Genomic DNA, 15,141 nt, shown 5'->3' with positions numbered 1-15,141 from the left:
GGATCGGGATGGGGATCGGGAAGCGGGGGTCGGGGATTGGGACCGGGATCGGGATCGGGATGGGGACCGGAACCAGGACCCGGACCGGGATCGGGATTGGAATGGGGATCGGGACCGGAACCGGGACCGGAACCCGGATCGGGATGGGGATCGGGACTGGAACCTGGATCGGGATGGGGATGGGAACCGGGATCGGGATCGGGATCGGGACCGGAACCTGGATCCGGACCGGGCTCGGGATCGGGTCCGGGACCGGGGCAGCGCTGTCCCGGCCCGGCTCGGCTCGCACACGCCCTGCGTCCCCCAGCGCAGCCCGGCCGGGGCGGGAGGAAGGCGGGGAAGGCTCCGCATCCTCCTCGGAGCAGCACCGCCATCTGCAGGGACCGGGGCTCGGGGACGAGGCGCGGCTCCGGGGCGATTTTTGGACGAGGAGAGGCGGGGGGAAGCAAAGCTGCGGAGCCGGGCTGGATAAAGCCATTTCACCTTTAATTGTAAGCAAAAAATCACTCTCACGCGGATTCTCCAACACCAGCAAATAAAATAAACTCTAACAAAAACAGAGAAAGTGAATCACTGCAGTCCAGTCCGAAAACAACCCATATTTATATATATATTTATAGATATGTCGCTTGTAGCAGTGAAAGGCAAGTTTGGGCCAGTGAATTCCCGAGAAATTACATTCTTTACATCCCAACAAGGTCGAGCGGCTGGGAAGTGGCTGGAAACAAAAACCGGGGAGCGTGGAGGGCTCGGGGGGTGCGGGGAGAGAGGGGTCCTGCCCAAAACGTGTGCCCGGAGAGGGGAGGGGGCAAGGGAAGGGGCTGCCCGGGGCCGAGCAGTGCCCGCCGCCGGTGCGCGGCCGCGGTGCCCATCGGGCCGCGCCCTGTTCCATCCATCGCTGCAGTTCATCGTCCGTGCCAGTTCGGTGTCCTCCCGAGCCCCCCAAATTATCACTCCGGTGTCCTCCCGAGCCCCCCAAATCATCACTCCAATGTCCTCCCGAGCCCCCCAAATCATCACTCCAATATCCTCCCGAGCCCCCCAAATCATCGCTGCAGTGCCCCCAAAATCATCACTCAAGTGCCCCCCAAATCATCACTCCAATGTCCTCCCGAGCCCCCCAAATCATTGCTGCAGTGCCCCCCAAATCATCACTCCAATGTCCCCCAAATCATCACTCAAGTGCCCCCCAAATCATCACTCCAGTGTCCTCCTGAGCCCCCCAAATCATCGCTGCAGTGCCCCCCAAATCATCACTCCAATGTCCTCCTGAGCCCCCCAAATCATCCCTCCTGAGCCCCCCAAAATCATCGCTGCAGTGCCCCCCAAATCATCGCTTTAGTGTCCTCCTGTGACCCCCAATTCATCCTTCCTGTGCCCCCCAAATCATCATTCCAGTGTCCTCCTGAGCCCCCCAAATCATCATTCCAGTGTCCCCCAAATCATCACTCAAGTGCCCCCCAAACCATCGCTCCGGTGTCCTCCTGAGCCCCCCAAATCATCGCTCCTGAGCCCCCAAAATCATCACTCCTGAGCCCCCCAAATCATCACTCAAGTGCCCCCCAAATCATCGCTCCAATGTCCTCCTGAGCCCCCCAAATCATCGCTCCTGAGCCCCCCAAATCATCCCTCCAGTGCCCCCCAAATCATCGCTTTAGTGTCCTCCTGTGACCCCCAATTCATCCTTCCTGTGCCCTCCTGTGCCCCCCAAATCGCCCCAGTGCCCTCCTGTGCCCCCCACAGTGGAGGTCCGACAGCAGAGCCAGGCACGTTCCCAGGGGAAAAAGGGGGGCACAAACCCAGAGACCCCCAAATCTCCTCTCCTGGCTGAACCCCCAAATCTCCTCTCCTGGCTGAACCCCCAAATCTCCTCTTACAGCTGAATCCCCAAACCTCCTCTCCTGGCTGAACCCCCAAACTTCCCCTCCCGACCAGACCCCCAAACCTCCTCTCCCGGCTGAGATCCCCAAACCTCCTCTGCTGGCTGAACCCCCAAACCTCCCCTCCTGTACAGACCCCCAAACCTCTTCTGCTGGCTGAACCCCCAAACCTCCCCTCCTGGCTGAACCCCCAAACTTCCTCTCCTGACTGAACCCCCAAATCTCCCCTCCTCACTGAAGCCCCAAACCTCCTCTGCTGGCCGAACCCCCAAATCTCCCCTCCTCACTGAACCCACAAATCTCCTCTCCTGACTGAACCCCCAAACCTCCCCTCCCAAACCCCCAGATCTCCTCTCCCGGCTGAGACCCCCAAATCTTCTCTCCTGGCTGAACCCCCAAATCTCCCCTCCTGGCCGAACCCCCAAACCTCTTCTCCTGACTGAGACCCCCACATCTCCCCTCCTGCCCCCCAAATCTCCCTCCTGCCCCCCAAATCTCCCCTGGCACCGCCCCGTGCCACCCCCGCGGCCGGGCAGGTCGGAGCCCCCCCGGTGCCCAGATTTGGGGGGGCAGATTTGGGGGCGCGGGGAGGGACCCCAATAAAAAGCGGCTGAGAGCCCCAAAGCGGCGACACGGCGCGAGACGGAGCGGGCTGGCACGGAGGGCGAGGAGGAGGAGGAGGAGGAGGAGGAGGAGGAAGGCTCAGAGGAGGAAGAATTCAGAAGTTGAAGGCTCAGAGGAGGAGGAGGAGGAATCAGAGGAGGAAGGCTCAGAGGAGGAAGGCTCAGGGAGGAGGAGGATGATGACTCCAAGGAGGAGGAGGAGGATGACTCTGAGGAGGAAGGCTCACAAGAGGAAGGCTCAGGGAGGAGGAGGAGGAGGAAGGCTCAGGGAGGAGGATGAGGATGACTCTGAGGAGAAGGAGGATGACTCCAGGGAGGAAGGATCAGAAGAGGAAGGCTCAGGGAGGATGACTCCGAGGAGGAGGAGGAAGGCTCAGGGAGGAGGAGGAGGATGACTCCGGGAGGAAGGCTCAGAAGAGGAAGGCTCAGGGAGGATGACTCCGAGGAGGAGGAGGAAGGCTCAGGGAGGAGGAGGAGGATGACTCCGGGAGGAAGGCTCAGAAGAGGAAGGCTCAGGGAGGAAGATGAGGATGACTCCAGGAGGAAGGCTCACGGAGGATGACTCCGAGGAGGAGGAGGAAGGCTCAGGGAGGAGGAGGAGGATGACTCCGGGAGGAAGGCTCAGAAGAGGAAGGCTCAGGGAGGAAGATGAGGATGACTCCGGGAGGAAGGCTCAGAAGAGGAAGGCCTTTTTCTTCAGCTCGTTGCGCCGCCACAGCGCCAGCTTGCCGAACTCCTCCGGGGACATCTCGAAGACGCGCAGGAAATCCTCGCGGGAGAGGTGGCGCTGCGGGACACGCGGGTCAGGGGGTCCGGAACGGGCCCAGATATTCCCAAACATTCCCAAATATTCCCAAATATTCCACAATATTCCAGAATATTCCAGAAATTTCAGAATATTCCACAATATTCCACAATATTCCACAATATTCCACAATATTCCACAATACTCCACAATAGTCCGGAATATTCCGGAAATTCCAGAATATTCCACAATATTCCAGAACATTCCAGAATATTCCACAATAGTCTGGAATATTCCAGAAATTTCAGAATATTCCAGAATATTCCACAATATTCCAGAACATTCCAGAATATTCCAGAACATTCCAGAATATTCCACAATACTCCACAATAGTCCAGAAATATTCCAGAAATTTCAGACTATTCAGAATCTTCCAGAATCTTCCAGAATGTTCCAGAACATTCCACACTATTTCAGAATACTGCGGAATATTTCAGAAATTTATAAAATTTTCAGAATATTTCAGAATATTCCAAATATTCCAAATATTCCACAATATTCCAGAATATTTCAGAAGTTTCAGAATATTTCAGAAAGCGTTCCCGGACCCCCCGGTTCCCCCGGTTCCCCCGGTTCTCCTGGTCCCCCCGGTTCCCCCGGTTCCCCCGGTTCCCCCGGTCCCCCCGGTTCTCCCGGTTCCCCCGGTCCCCCCGGTTCCCCCGGTTCTCCCGGTTCCCCCGGTCCCCCCGGTTCTCCCGGTTCTCCCGGTTCCCCCGGTTCCCCCGGTTCCCCCGGTTCTCCCAGTTCTCCCGGTTCCCCCGGTTCCCCCGGTTCCCCCGGTCCCCCCGGTTCTCCCGGTTCCCCCGGTTCCCCCGGTCCCCCCGGTTCTCCCGGTTCCCCCCGGTTCCCCCCGGTTCCCCCAGACCCCCCGGTTCTCCCGGTTCCCCCGGTCCCCCCGGTCCTCCCGGTTCTCCCGGTTCCCCCTGTCCCCCCGGTTCTCCCGGTTCTCCCGGTTCCCCCGGTCCCCCCGGTCCCCCCGGTTCCCCCAGTTCTCCCGGTTCCCCCGGTTCTCCCGGTCCCCCCGGTCCCCCCGGTTCCCCCAGTCCCCCCGGACCCCCCGGACCCCCCGGTCCCCCCGGTTCTCCCGGTCCCCCCGGTTCCCCCGGTTCTCCCGGTCCCCCCGGTTCTCCCGGTTCCCCCGGTCCCACCTCCAGCCGGGTCCGGTCCACGCCGGGCGGGAGCTTCAGGCGGCCGCGGTTGGTCACCATCAGCGCCTCGTAGGGGTAGATCTGCAAATGGGGGGCTGGGGGCGCCTCGGGGGGACCCCCGGACCCTCCGAGCCCCCCCCGGATCCATCCGAGCCCCCCCAGATCCATCCGAGCCCCCCCAGATCCATCCGAGCCCCCTCGGACCCCTCCAGACCCCCCAAAACGTTCCAGCCCCCCCACATCCTTCACAGCCCCTCCAGACCCATCCAAGCCCCCTCCCCAATTCCCCTCCAGCCCCCCCAATTCCCCCGAGCCCCCCAAAGCCCACCAAGCCTGCCCAAGCGAGCCCCCTCAGCCCCCCAGGCCCATCCAAGCCCCCCAGCCCCCCGATTCCCCCAATCCACCCCCAGCCCCCCAATTCCCCCCAGACCCCAATTCCCTCAATTCCCCCCAGACCCCAAATTCCCTCAATTCCCCCAATTCCCCCAATTTCCCCCAGATCCCAATTCCCCCCAGCCCCCAATTCCCTCAATTCCCCCCAGACCCCGATTCACCCAATTCCCCCAATTTCCCCAATTCCCCCCAGCCCCCCAATTCCCCCCACCCCCCCAATTCCCTCCAGCCCCCCGATTCCCCCGATTCCCCCGATTCCCCCGATTCCCCCCAGACCCCAATTCCCCCCAATTCCCCCCAGACCCGACTTCCCCGATTCCCCTGATTCCCCCAATTCCCCCAAATCCCCTCAATTCCCCCAATTTCCCCCCAGACCCCAATTCCCCCAATTCCCCCCAGCCCCGATTTCCCCAATTCCCCCGATTCCCCCAATTCCCCCCAGACCCCCAATTCCCCCCAGACCCCAATTGCCCCAATTCCCCCGATTCCCCCAATACCCCAATTCCCCCCAGCCCCAATTCCCCCAATTCCCCCCAGACCTCAATTCCCCCCAGACCCCAAATTCCCTCAATTCCCCCAATTTCCCCAATTTCCCCAATTCCCCCCAGCCCCCCAATTCCCCCCACCCCCCCAATTCCCTCCAGCCCCCCGATTCCCCCGATTCCCCCGATTCCCCCCAGACCCCAATTCCCCCCAATTCCCCCCAGACCCGATTTCCCCGATTCCCCTGATTCCCCCAATTCCCCCAAGACCCCCAATTCCCCCCAGACCCCAATTCCCCCCAATTCCCCCCAGCCCCCTGATTCCCCCAATTCCCCCCAGCCCCGATTTCCCCGATTTCCCCGATTCCCCCGATTCCCCCAATTCCCCCCAGACCCCAATTCCCCCCAGACCCCAATTCCCCCAATTCCCCCCAGCCCCGATTTCCCCAATTCCCCCGATTCCCCCAATTCCCCCCAGCCCCCTGATTCCCCCAATTCCCCCCAGCCCCGATTTCCCCGATTTCCCCGATTCCCCCGATTCCCCCAATTCCCCCCAGACCCCAATTCCCCCCAGACCCCAATTCCCCCAATTCCCCCCAGCCCCGATTTCCCCAATTCCCCCGATTCCCCCAATTCCCCCCAGCCCCCTGATTCCCCCAATTCCCCCCAGCCCCGATTTCCCCGATTTCCCCAATTCCCCCGATTCCCCCAATTCCCCCCAGACCCCAATTCCCCCCAGCCCCGATTTCCCCAATTCCCCCGATTCCCCCAATTCCCCCGATTCCCCCAATTCCCCCCAGACCCCCAATTCCCCCCAGACCCCAATTGCCCCCAATTCCCCCCAGCCCTGATTCCCCCGATTCCCCCAATACCCCAATTCCCCCCGATTGCCCCCAGCCCCCCAATTCTCCCCAGACCCCAATTCCCCCCAGCCCCCCAATTCCCCCTGATTCCCCCGATTCCCCCCATCCCCAATTCCCCCCAGCCCCCCAATTCCCCCTGATTCCCCCGATTCCCCCCAGCCCCCCAATTCCCCCTGATTCCCCCAATTCCCCCCAGCCCCCAATTCCCCCCAGTTCCCCCCAATTCCCCCTGATTCCCCCGATTCCCCCCATCCCCAATTCCCCCTGATTCCCCCGATTCCCCCCATCCCCAATTCCCCCCAGTTCCCCCCAATTCCCCCAGACCCCAATTCCCCCCAGCCCCCCAATTCCCCCTGATTCCCCCGATTCCCCCCAGCCCCCAGTTCCCCCCAATTCCCCCAGACCCCGCCGCGCTCACCCTCTGCTCCAGCATGCTGGGCAGGGAGTTCCCTCTGTCCATGCGCCCGCGCTGGCCGTTCTGGGGGGCACAGCTGAGCTCAGCCCCCCAAACCCCCTCCGGGGCCGGGGGGCTCCACCCGGGGGTGCCGGGCCCCCCCTGCCCCACCCAAGGGTGGCCGTGCCCCCCGTGTCCCCCCACGTCACCCTGAGCGGGTCTCGGGGTCCAGGCTGGGTGAGCTCTTACCTGCAGGGCTGCAGAGAGAGGGGGGTCAGCACCCCAACATCGCCAGGGCACCCCAACATCGCCAGGGAACCCCAACATCCCCCCAGGGCACCCCAACATCGCCAGGGCACCCCAACATCCCCCCAGGGCACCCCAACATCACCAGGGCACCCCAACATCTCCCCAGGACACCCCAACATCGCCAGGGCACCCCAACATCGCCAGGACACCCCAACATCCCCCCAGGGCACCCCAACATCGCCAGGGAACCCCAACATCTCCCCAGGACACCCCAACATCCCCCCAGGACACCCCAACATCGCCAGGGCACCCCAACATCGCCAGGGACACCCCAACATCACCAGGGCACCCCAACATCTCCCCAGGACACCCCAGCATCGCCAGGGCACCCCAACATCTCCCCAGGGCACCCCAACATCCCCCCAGGACACCCCAACATCGCCAGGGCACCCCCACATCCTCCCAGGGCACCCCAACATCCCCCCAGGACACCCCAACATCACCCCAGGGCACCCCAACATCGCCAGGGCACCCCAACATCCCCCCAGGGCACCCCAACATCTCCCCAGGACACCCCAACATCCCCCCAGGACACCCCAACATCGCCAGGGCACCCCAACATCCCCCCAGGGCACGCCAACATCCTCCCAGGGCACCCCAACATCGCCAGGGACACCCCAACATCCCCCCAGGGCACCCCAACATCGCCAGGGCACCCCAACATCGCCAGGGACACCCCAACATCACCAGGGACACCCCAACATCGCCAGGGCACCCCAACATCCCCCCAGGGCACCCCAACATCTCCAGGGACACCCGCAGACCCTCAGGACACCCCAGGGGCACCCCCATAGCCCCAGGGACACTCCCACATTTCCCAGGGCACCCCCACATCTCCGAGAGCATCCCTTAGGGACACCCCCAGGGACACCCCCTCATCCCCAGGGGCACCCCCACACCCCCAGGGACACCCCAAGGACACCCCCAGAGCCATCCTCACACCCCCATGACACCCCCAGATCACCAGGACACCCCCAGGGACACCCCAGGGACACCCCAGGGACACCCCAGGGACACCCCCACATCCCCGGGACCCCCCACCCCGGCCGATCCTCACCCGGGCTGCTCTTCTCGCTCCCCGCTGAGCCGAACTCTGCGGACTGCAGCTGTGGGACAGGGACAGGGACAGGCGACAGGGGACAGGGACAGGGACAGGGACAGGGACAGGGACAGGGAACAGGGGACAGGGACAGGGGACAGGGGACAGGGACAGGGAGGGGACAGGGGACAGGGACAGAGGGACAGAGAGACGGGGACAGGGACAGGGGACAAGGACAGGGGACAGGGACACAGGGACAGGGACACAGGGACAGAGGGACAGGGAGGGGACAGGGACAGAGGGACACAGGGACAGAGGGACAGGGACAGAGGGACAGGGGACAGGGACAGGGACAGGGGAGAGGGGAGAGGGGACAGGGGACAGGGAGGGGACAGGGAAACAGGGACAGAGGGACAGAGAGACAGGGGACAGGGACAGAGGGACAAGGACAGGGGAGAGGGACACAGGGACAGGGACACAGGGACAGGGACACAGGGACACACAGGGACAGAGGGACAGGGAGGGGACAGGGACAGAAGGACACAGGGACAGGGACAGAGGTACAGGGACACAGGGACACAGGGACAGGGACAGGGACAGGGAGAGAGGGACGGGGACATGGGGACAGAGGGACACAGGGACAGGGACAAAGGGACAGGGACACAGGGTCACAAGGACACGGTGACACAAGGACACAGGACAGTGTCCCAGGGTCACAAGGACACAGTGACAGTGTCACAGTGTCCCAGGGACACAGGACAGTGTCACAGTGACACAAGGACACAGTGACAGTGTCCCAGGGTCCCAGGGACACAGGACAGTGTCACAGGGTCACAAGGACACAGTGTCACAGTGTCCCAGGGACACAGGACAGTGTCACAGTGACACAAGAACACAGTGACAGTGTCCCAGGGTCCCAGGGACACAGGACAGTGTCACAGGGTCCCAGGGACACAGGACAGTGTCACAGTGACACAAGGACACAGTGACAGTGTCCCAGGGTCCCAGGGACACAGTGACAGTGTCACAGTGACACAAGGACACAGGACAGTGTCCCCGGGTGTCCCCAAGGCCCGGGCAGGGCGGGTGACCCGAGGGGGTGGCACTGTCACTTACCCGGGTCAGGGTGCTCCGGCCGGAGGCGGGCAGGGACGAGCTCTTGGAGCTGCTGTGGAGGGCTGGGAGAGAGGCAGAGAGCGTCAGCCAATTTGGGGACAGGCAGGGACATCTCGGGACATTTGGGGACAGGCGGGGACACTTAGGGACCTTTAGGGACCTTTAGGGACCTTTAGGGACAGGCAGGGACATTTCGGGACATTTGGGGACAGGCGGGGACATTCAGGGGCATTTAGGGACAGGCAGAGACATTTAGGGTCAGGCAGGGACACTTAGGGACCTTTAGGGACAGGCAGGGACATTTAGGGACAGGCAGGGACATTTCAGGACATTTGGGGACAGGCAGGGACACCTTAGGGACCTTTAGGGACAGGCAGGGACACCTTAGGGACCTTTAGGGACAGGCAGGGACATTTAGGTACAGGCATGGACGGGCAGGGACATTAAGGGACATTTATGGACATTTAGGGACAGGCAGGGATGGACAGAAATGGGAAGGGACCACCAGGGACATTTAGAGACAGGCAGAGACAGGGATGGGCAGGGACAGGCAGGAACATTTAGGGACATTTAGGGACAGGCAGGGACATTCAGGGGGCTTTAGGGACAGGCAGGGATGGGCAAGGACAATAAAGGACATTTAGGAACAGGCAAGGACAGACAGGGACAGGCAGGGATGGGCAAGGACCACCAGGGAAATTTAAGGACATTTAAGGACATTTATGGACATTTAGGGGCAGGCAGGGACAGGCAGAGACAGGCAGGGACATTTATGGACATTTAGGGACTTATAGGGCCAGGCAGGGATGGGTAAGGACCTTTAGGAACTTTTAGGGACAAGCAGGGACAGGCAGGGATGGGCAGGGAGCGTCAGGAACCATCAGGGATGGGCAGGGATGGTCAGAGACCATCAGGGACATTTAGGGACAGGCAGGGATGGGCAGGGACACTTAGGGACATTTAGGGACATTTAGGGACATTTATGGACATTTAGGAACACTTAGGGACAGGCAGGGACCTTCAGGGACAGGCAGGGAGGATCAGGGATGGACAGGGATGGACAGGGACGAGCAGGGGTGCAGGCAGGATTTGGGATTCACCAGTGGGATTTGGGATGCGCCGGCAGGATTTGGGATGCACAGGTGGGATTTGGGATGCTCTGGCAGGATTTGGGATGCATTGGCAGGATTTGGGAGGCACAGGCAGGATTTGGGATGCACAGGAAGAATTTGGGAGGCACAGGCAGGATTTGGGAGGCACAGGCAGGATTTGGGATGGACAGACAGGATTTGGGAGGCACAGGCAGGATTTGGGATGCTCCGGCAGCATTTGGGAGGCACGGGCAGGATTTGGGATGCTCCGGCAGGATTTGGGAGACACGGGCAGGATTTGGGAGGCACAGGCAGGATTTGGGATGCTCCGGCAGGATTTGGGATGCTCCGGCAGGATTTGGGGGGTAGAAGGGGGGTCCAGCACCGAGAACCGAGCAGGGAAAGCCCCGCGGGATTCGGGAACACCACCCCACTCACAGGTGTGGAAAGGCGTCCGGTCCGGCAGCGAGCGAGTTTTCCTGCGGATCGGGAGCGACTTCTCCATCTCCTCCTTCAGGATCAGCTTCCCGAGGTTGGAGGTGACCTGCGAACGGGGGGGACACGCGTTGGCACCGGTGCCAGCGCCCCCCAACCCCGCAGCGCTGCCACTTGGCAGAATCTGAGGTGTTGATGATCCCGAAATTGTAAAAAGTCTCTGTCAGAATTCATCTGTGCTGGTTTCCAGGTTGTTTATTCTGTTTTTCTCTCACATGTTCTGCTGCCCTGCCCAGCTCTGTCCTGCAGGGCAGCGCGTGGGGCTCTGCCCTCAGTGGGATGTGACAAACATTAAATACCAGAAACTCCCTGGGCTGCATTTACAAGAACGTGCCAATATCTGTCACCAAGGTTGGACAGTGTGTCCCCAGCCTGAACCCAGTCCGCAGTTTATGGTGTATAATCTTACAAAAACTACGTGTGCTATATTTACAATAACACTGTAGTTACAAGCTCTGAGTATTTGATATCAGTAATATTTAAGTGTGGCACGGGTGCAAAAGTAAAATTTTAGGATTCTAGATAAGGAGTCTAAAAGGGACAAGATAGAAGAAATTGGGTGTGCCTTGTCCTTTTTCTCCTTCTTCATGCCCTCCATGTCTCACTGTGGTGTTGGCATTTTTCTGTTGGTTCAGGCTGGGGACACACTGTCCAACGTAGGTGACAGATATTGGCACGTTCTTGTAAATGCAGCCCAGGGAGTTTCTGGTATTGAATGTTTGTCACATCCCACTGAGGGCAGAGCCCCACACGCTGCCCTGCAGGACAGAGCTGGGCAGGGCAGCAGAACATGTGAGAGATCAACAGAATAAACAACCTGGAAACCAGCACAGACCAATTATGGCTTCTGCTTTGGCAACAGAGCAGAGAGAAACTTTTTACAATTTTGGAATCATCAATACCTCAGATTCCGACAATATTCTCCATTATAAACCCAGCTAACTAAACCTTGTGCTGGCAAGCAATCAATAATTAGTTAACTCCTAACTCTTAACTTCATCAAGGCCTACTCATTTATTTTAATTATCTCTAGTAAGGCTTATCTCTAACTAAAACCTTCGCTCCTCTAAAATCTCGAAATCCCTTCAAATTTACGTTTCACCGCCCCGCCGCTGACCTTGCTCAGCTCCTGCCGCTGGAGCTCCCGCAGGTTCTTCATCTCCTCCGTCAGATCCTCATCCTCCTCCTCGCCCCTCTTGGACGCCATCCGCCTCCTCCACTCGGTCTCTGCGGGAAAAGGGAATTTCCAGCCATTCCCGTCGGAACTCCAAATGTCCCTCAGACATTTTTGGATGCTCCAGGCCCAGGTCAGAAGCATTTGAGACCCTGGCACAGCTGGAAACAGCTGTGATTTTGGGTTTGAACATGGAATGATTTACCAGCCTTGCAGGAAGAACAAGAAGTCACAAAAGTTTAGATATTAGAGTAGAAGTAGTCACAAAGTAGAGGGAAGAATTTCTGAGTGCTGTACAGGGGGCTTTGGTTTTGTACATGGGGGTCAGAGGGTTTAAGATGGATTTGGGATTTGGGCCTGCCCTGTCCTCCCTCTTTCTCCTTCCTCACCTCCATGTTCTTGGTGATGTTGGCACTCACAGATTGGTTTAGAGTGGAAAGGCACCATTTAATATAGGTAATAGGAATTGGGAAAAACTGTAAACATGTAACACGTAATGTACATATAAAAGATAGAAAATCACCATTTAATATAGGTAATAGGCATTGGGAAAAACTGTAAACATGTAACATGTAATGTACATATAAAAGATAGAAAATCACCATTTAATATAGGTAATAGGCATTGGGAAAAACTGTAAACATGTAACACGTAATGTACATATAAAAGATAGAAAATCACCATTTAATATAGGTAATAGGCATTGGGAAAAACTGAACATGTAACATGTAATGTACATATAAAAGATAGAAAATCACCATTTAATATAGGTAATAGGCATTGGGAAAAACTGTAAACATGTAACACGTAATGTACATATAAAAGATAGAAAATCACCATTTAATATAGGTAATAGGCATTGGGAAAAACTGTGAACATGTAACATGTAATGTACATATAAAAGATAGAAAAGCAGCCTTGGGCAGGGAGAGGAGGAGAAGGAGAAAAAGAGGAAGGAGAAGGAGGAGAAGGAGAAGGAGAAGGAGAAGGAGAAGGAGAAGGAGAAGGAGAAGGAGAAGGAGAAGGAGAAGGAGAAGGAGAAGGAGAAGGGGAAGGAGGAGAAGAGGAGAAGAGGAGAAGAGGAGAAGAGGAGAAGAGGAGAAGAAGAAAAAGGAGAAGAGGAGAAGAAGCAGAAGCAGAAGAAGAAGCAGAAGAAGGAGGAGAAGAAGAAGAAGAAGAAGAAGGAGAAGAAGAAGAAGAAGAAGAAGGAGAAGAAGAAGAAGAAGAAGAAGGAGAAGAAGAAGAAGAAGAAGGAGAAGGAGAAGAAGAAGAACAAGAAGGAGAAGAAGAAGAAGAAGAAGAAGAAGAAGAAGAAGAAGAAGAAGAAGAAGAAGAAGAAGAAGAAGAAGAAGAAGAAGAAGAAGGAGAAGGAGAAGGAGAAGAAGAGGAGAAGGAGTCAGAGAGGATGTCAGGGTGGAAGAAGAAGAAGAAGAAGAAGAAGAAGAAGGAGAAGAAGAAGAAGAGAGAAGGAGTCAGAGAGGATGTCAGGGTGTGTGTGTGCCTCTGCCTGAGCTGCTGAGCAAACCACAGCAGCTCCAGGAGAAAATCTTTTCGATAACTTGCAATAAACAACCAAGACACCGAACAACAGAAGTCTTCTGAGCCTTTCTTTGGAAACACGGGTTGGAAGAGAAGCTTTCCCACCCCACAAAGCCACCCCTGACCTAGGGTGGTCTTCGGCACACCCCCAGCCCTTTTTGGGGTCTCCAGGAGGGACAACCCCGCCGTCCCCACCTACCCACGACGGCCAGCGAGGGCGGGCAGGGCCAGTAGTCGGTCTCGATCTTGGCGGGCTGGTTGGGGTCCGGGGGCTGCGCCGCCGGGAATTTGGAGGATTCGATGATCAGGTCCTCGATGAGATGTTTCCCGTGGTGGGCACTGGAATGGTGGTCTGGGGGCACCACGGGGAGGGGTGAGGCAGCGTCCCGGGGTGTCCCAGCCCGTGGGATAAAACCCCCCCATTCCACACTCACCTTTCTGCCGGTAGATCGGGGGCTTCTTGTAAATGTTGAGCTCGGTGGTGTCGGTCTCTGGGAGGAAAAAGGGATTTGGGGTTGGGAGAGGAGTTTGTGGGGTTGGGAGTGGGAATTTATGGGGTTGGGAGTGGAGTTTGTGGGGTTGGGAGCTCATGGGGTTGGGAATTTCTGGGGTTGGGACTGGGAATTGATGAGGTTGGGAATGGGATTTTATGGGGTTGGGAGCTCATGGGGTTGGGAATTTCTGGGGTTGGGACTGGGAATTGATGAGGTTGGGAATGGGATTTTATGGGGTTGGGAATGGGAGTTTGTGGGGTTGGCAATTGAGTTTGTGGGGTCGGGAGTGGGAATTGATGGGATTGGAAATGGGAGTTTATGGGATTGGGAGCTCGTGGGGCTGGGAATTTATGGGGTTGGAAGTGGGAATTTATGGGGTTGAGAATGGGATCTCATGGGGTTGGGAGTGGGAATTTAAGGGGTTGGGAATGAGAATTTATGGGGTTGGGAGTGGGAATTTATGGGGTTGGGAGTGGGAATTTGTGGGGTTGGGAGTGGGAATTTATGGGATTGGGAATGGGAATTTATGGGGTTGGGAATGGGAATTTATGGGGTTGGGAGTGGGAGCTGCTGGGGTCGGGAATGGGAGCTGGTGGGAATGGGAGTGGGAGTTGATGGGATTGGGAGTGAGAATTTATGGGTTGGGAGTGGGAATTCATGGGTTTGGGAATGAGAGCTCATGGGGATTGGGAATGGGAGCTCATGGGGTTGGGAGTGGGAATTTAAGGGGTTGGGAATGAGAATTTATGGGGTTGGGAGAGGGAATTTATGGGGTCGGGAATGGGAATTTGTGGGGTTGGGAGTGGGAATTTATGGGGTTGGGAATGAGAATTTATGGGGTTGGGAATGGGAGCTCATGGGGATTGGGAATGGGAGCTGCTGGGGTCGGGAATAGGAATTTATGGGTTGGGAGTGGGAATTTATGGGGTCAGGAATGGGAATTTATGAGGTTGGGAATGGAGCTGCTGGGGTTGGGAATGGGAATTTATGGGGTCGAGAGTGGGAATTTATGGGGTTGGGAATGGGAATTTATGGGGAGAGGGAGCTGCTGGGGTCGGGACGAGGCCCCAGGCCGCGGCGCAGGCAGCGCGGGGGTCCCACCCTGGGGTCCCATTCCAGGGTCCCATTCCTGGGTCCCGCTCCGGGGTCCCACCCCGGGGTCCCACCCCGGGGTCCCATTCCAGGGTCCCATTCCTGGGTCCCGTTCCGGGGTCCCGTTCCGGGGTCCCGCTCCGGGGTCCCACCCCGGGGTCCCATTCCAGGGTCCCATTCCAGGGTCCCATTCCTGGGTCCCGT

At 58.1% G+C, this 15,141-nt stretch overlaps 1 protein-coding gene across 1 annotated transcript in view; it reads right to left on the bottom strand.

Annotated features, from left to right (window-relative positions):
* Positions 1–465: 465 nt before the first annotated feature.
* DMTN (dematin actin binding protein) overlaps positions 466–15,141 on the bottom strand; it is a 31,136-nt gene continuing 16,460 nt past the window's right edge. The window contains exons 8-16 of the mRNA XM_085559096.1: positions 13,786–13,842; positions 13,551–13,703; positions 11,756–11,865; positions 10,582–10,687; positions 9,053–9,114; positions 7,789–8,003; positions 6,613–6,970; positions 4,457–4,537; positions 466–3,290 (exon numbers count right to left, since the gene is read on the bottom strand). Coding sequence (XP_085415222.1) covers positions 3,177–3,290; positions 4,457–4,537; positions 6,613–6,970; positions 7,789–8,003; positions 9,053–9,114; positions 10,582–10,687; positions 11,756–11,865; positions 13,551–13,703; positions 13,786–13,842 — 1,256 coding nt within the window. The 3' untranslated portion in view covers positions 466–3,176. The remainder of the gene's footprint in view (positions 3,291–4,456; positions 4,538–6,612; positions 6,971–7,788; positions 8,004–9,052; positions 9,115–10,581; positions 10,688–11,755; positions 11,866–13,550; positions 13,704–13,785; positions 13,843–15,141) is intronic.

The sequence above is a fragment of the Lonchura striata genome, chromosome 22, assembly GCF_050655825.1.
Source record: "Lonchura striata isolate lonStrDom1 chromosome 22, ASM5065582v1, whole genome shotgun sequence".
Classification (NCBI taxonomy): Eukaryota; Metazoa; Chordata; class Aves; order Passeriformes; family Estrildidae; genus Lonchura; species Lonchura striata.
This window is presented reverse-complemented; position numbering and strand designations above follow the sequence as displayed.